Source organism: Cyclopterus lumpus, chromosome 25 (assembly GCF_009769545.1).
Source record: "Cyclopterus lumpus isolate fCycLum1 chromosome 25, fCycLum1.pri, whole genome shotgun sequence".
In the NCBI taxonomy this organism is placed as follows: domain Eukaryota; kingdom Metazoa; phylum Chordata; class Actinopteri; order Perciformes; family Cyclopteridae; genus Cyclopterus; species Cyclopterus lumpus.
In genome coordinates, this window is record NC_046990.1 from 4,062,393 (window position 1) to 4,065,694 (window position 3,302).

General features: G+C 41.8%; 1 protein-coding gene across 1 annotated transcript; it reads left to right on the forward strand.

Annotated features, from left to right (window-relative positions):
* The first annotated feature begins 1,619 nt into the window (after nucleotides 1–1,619).
* On the forward strand, nucleotides 1,620–2,376 carry LOC117728261 (zona pellucida sperm-binding protein 3-like). The gene is made up of 2 exons (XM_034529071.1): nucleotides 1,620–2,115; nucleotides 2,196–2,376. The coding sequence occupies exons 1-2, from the start codon at nucleotides 1,636–1,638 to the stop codon at nucleotides 2,316–2,318; spliced, it is 603 nt and encodes a 200-aa protein (XP_034384962.1). The 5' UTR covers nucleotides 1,620–1,635; the 3' UTR covers nucleotides 2,319–2,376.
* The last annotated feature ends 926 nt before the right edge of the window (nucleotides 2,377–3,302 follow it).

Consider the following 3,302-nt stretch of genomic DNA (forward strand, 5'->3'; position numbering starts at 1 on the left):
ATCTTTTTGAGACAAGATGTGCCTGATTTTTGAAATGTTACGTATGAAAATATGGAATATGTCATCATTATCTGAATTCTTCTCAACTCCAATGGCATTTCCCCCATTTCTACCTGCAATGCCGACACATATGTTGTTTTAAAAGCCCCACTACAAATTTCTTAATGCTTGTGCTTGTATTACATTTAATTTCCCCAATAAGGTTTTATACGCCGACTTATACACCACACAGCCATAGTCCACTACTGATCTTATCAGACCCACATATATAGCTTTCAAAGCAGACCTGTCAACTCCCCACTCTGTTCCCACCAAGCATCTCATTACATTTAAAACCTTTTTACATGTATTAACCATGGTATCAATATGTACATTCCAGGTGAGCCTAGCATCAAACCACATTCCTAAAAATGTGTACGAGTCCGTCCTTTTCAGCTCCTTACCATATAAATACAATTTGACCAGGAAAAACTCCCCAAAAATAAAAAATAACCTTTCACAGGGAAAAAAGGGAAGAAACCTTCAGGAGAGCAACAGATGAGGACCCCTCTCTTCGTAAATAATATGTTAGCCTTTCTGTGATCATTCGCTCCATGATATTACACATGTGGGAAGTCAATGCTATTGGTCTATAGTTTGATGGATTAGTGGGATCTTTTCCTGGTTTCCTGATGGGTACTATAACTGCTTGTTTCCAAAGTCCTGGTAATTTTTGTTCCTGACAAATTGTATTATACAATTACAAAATCACCTCTAATGCTAAATCAGGCATATGGTTCAACATGATGTATAATATCTGATCTTTGCCTGGAGCAGTTAGCCCTGACTTACTTATGGCCCTTTTTATTTCTTCAAAACTGAATGGAGTATTAATTGCATCTTCTGTCTCTTCTTCTGTTTCCAACAAATCTATATTTGCTTCCCTTGTTCTATATCTTCCATTTAAACCCCTCCTCTGACATATTACCTCAATCAGCGCTTTAGCTAACATTTCTGCCTTTGCTTCGTCACTGTTAGCCACCACTCTGCCATTTTCCAATACTGGATACCCCCACTCCCGTTTTCCCTCCCCTCGTTTTCTTTACCATTGCCCAAACTTGATTAATTGAAGTGATTCTCCCTATTGTGTTGCAAAAAGATCTCCAATACTTATTTTTAGTATCTTTGACTGATAAAGTGTTGAGTCATATTGGTTATGTCTCTTGCCTTTAAGAGACTTATTAGAGGAGCCTGATAATAAGGAGTTGCAATAGTCTAGTCTGTGAGTAACAAACGCGTGAAGCAGCTTTTCTGCATCTTTTTGAGACAAGATGTGCCTGATTTTTTAAATGTTACGTATGAAAATATGGAATATGTCATCATTATCTGAATTCTTCTCAACTCCAATGGCATTTCCCCCATTTCTACCTGCAATGCCGACACATATGTTGTTTTAAAAGCCCCACTACAAATTTCTTAATGCTTGTGCTTGACAATACATTGTTCTCTCCTAATTAGTAAGGCCTGTGCAGCTTTGAGATCTACACCTGTGCAAAGCGATCCAGCTAACGAGTCAGAGGGAGGAGCCACTGCCTATTTCAGCCTGCAGTGGCCAATGCTGGAGGAAAGTGCATCAACAGTTCTGTGTTTGCAACAATGGGGTCCAGCCAGCTTTTTGTGTTGGGGTTTGTGCTTGCGTGTGTCAGCTTCAGTGCTGCTAGATTCCTCAGAATGAGACCACCAAACTACCTGGGAGTTGAAGTTGAGCCAGCAAAAGCAGCGCCTGAGAGAGGGCCCTCCAGGAAGTCTACTCAACAAGCTGCCATGTTCCGGGCTAAGCAGATCCAGCCGGTGGTCGACTCGTTGTCCTGGAGGTTTCCAAAAGATCCAGTGGATTTGGTGAAGGTGACCCCTGTCAACTTTGAACTGCGGCAACCAGACACTGACAACCGCGTTGCTGTGAGGTGTGGGGAAAGCAAGATCCAGGTGGAAGTGAGCCAGGACTTGCTTGGCCTTGGCAAGCTGATAGACCCAGAGGACATCACACTTGGTGGCTGTTCCCCTACTGAGATCGACGACTGGGCTCATGTGCTGGTCTTTGAATATGAGCTGCACAACTGTGGCAGCAAACGAGTGGTGAGGTTTTTGTTCATTGAATGTATTGGTGTTGTACTTTCAGTCAAATGTTACTCAGTAGTTCTCTCTCTCTCCCTCAGATGACCGAGGATGACTTCATTTATGCCTTTTCACTGATCTACGACCCCAAAGTGTCTGGCAGGAGTCACATCACGAGGACCCAGAGTGCCGTCATTGGGGTGGAGTGCCACTACATGAGATGATGATCAGCCTGCAATGACGCCCTTGAGTTCACTGTGTAGACATTAACTTTGAGTTTAAGCAAACCATAATAAACTTTTTAATGTCTCAGAACACTGGTTTATTGCTCTATTTCTGAAGCCCAACGAGACACACATACGCATGACTGAATGGCCCAACTTGATCACAGGCGCTGATGCTCTACAGAAGATGGGATCTGAAAGGTACATTTGTAAATGAGTCTGTGCTCTTGTAAACTGTCAAACAAGACTGGGGCTGCGGTTAAAGTCCAAATATTAACTCCTAATATAATTTACTGGCCACTTTTCTTTGACCACTATGGAAAGATGTGAAGGAAAGTTCATTAGGAAAAGTCAACTGTGGAGCTGTCTGTGACTGAGGTCTCCCACGGTGAAACTACACAGCACTTAGTTGGCACCTCTCTACTAGATATTATCAATGTGTCTTTACTAACAGGCCATGGACCACAGTCCTTCAAATTATGTGTAGTTAAACCTTAAGAAGCCCACTCCTGATACAGAGGTGTTGGCTAACTACAGACTGATCTCTAACCTGTCTGCCTTACTCGAATCCTTGTGAAAATAGTCGGCAATCAGTTGTGACTTTCTACATAGTAGTTTGAGGACTTTCATTCAGGATTCAGAATGCAGAAACCGTACTGGTGAAAGTGACTAATGACCTAATTGCATCAGATAAAGGACTCATCTCTGTACTTGTTAGGCCTTAGTGCTGCGTTCGACACCATTGGCCATCACATCCTATTACAGAGACTAGAACATTTGATTGGCATTAAAGGAACCACACTAAGCTGGTTTAAATCCTATTCATCAGCTCAATCTCAATTTGGGCATATAATTAATGAAACATCGATGACCACCAACGTTAGTGAAGGAATTCCACAACGCTCTGTGCTTGGACCAATTTTATTTACCTTAAATATGCTTCCTTTAGGCAATATTATCAGAAAACACTCCATGAAATTTCAA

Excerpts from the sequence above, each read along its gene's own strand:
- LOC117728261 (XM_034529071.1), top strand. The coding sequence starts at position 1,636 with ATGGGGTCCAGCCAGCTTTTTGTGTTGGGGTTTGTGCTTGCGTGTGTC. Across the intron at positions 2,116-2,195 it reads ACTGTGGCAGCAAACGAGTG|ATGACCGAGGATGACTTCAT; the intron begins GTGAGGTTTTTG and ends TCTCTCCCTCAG.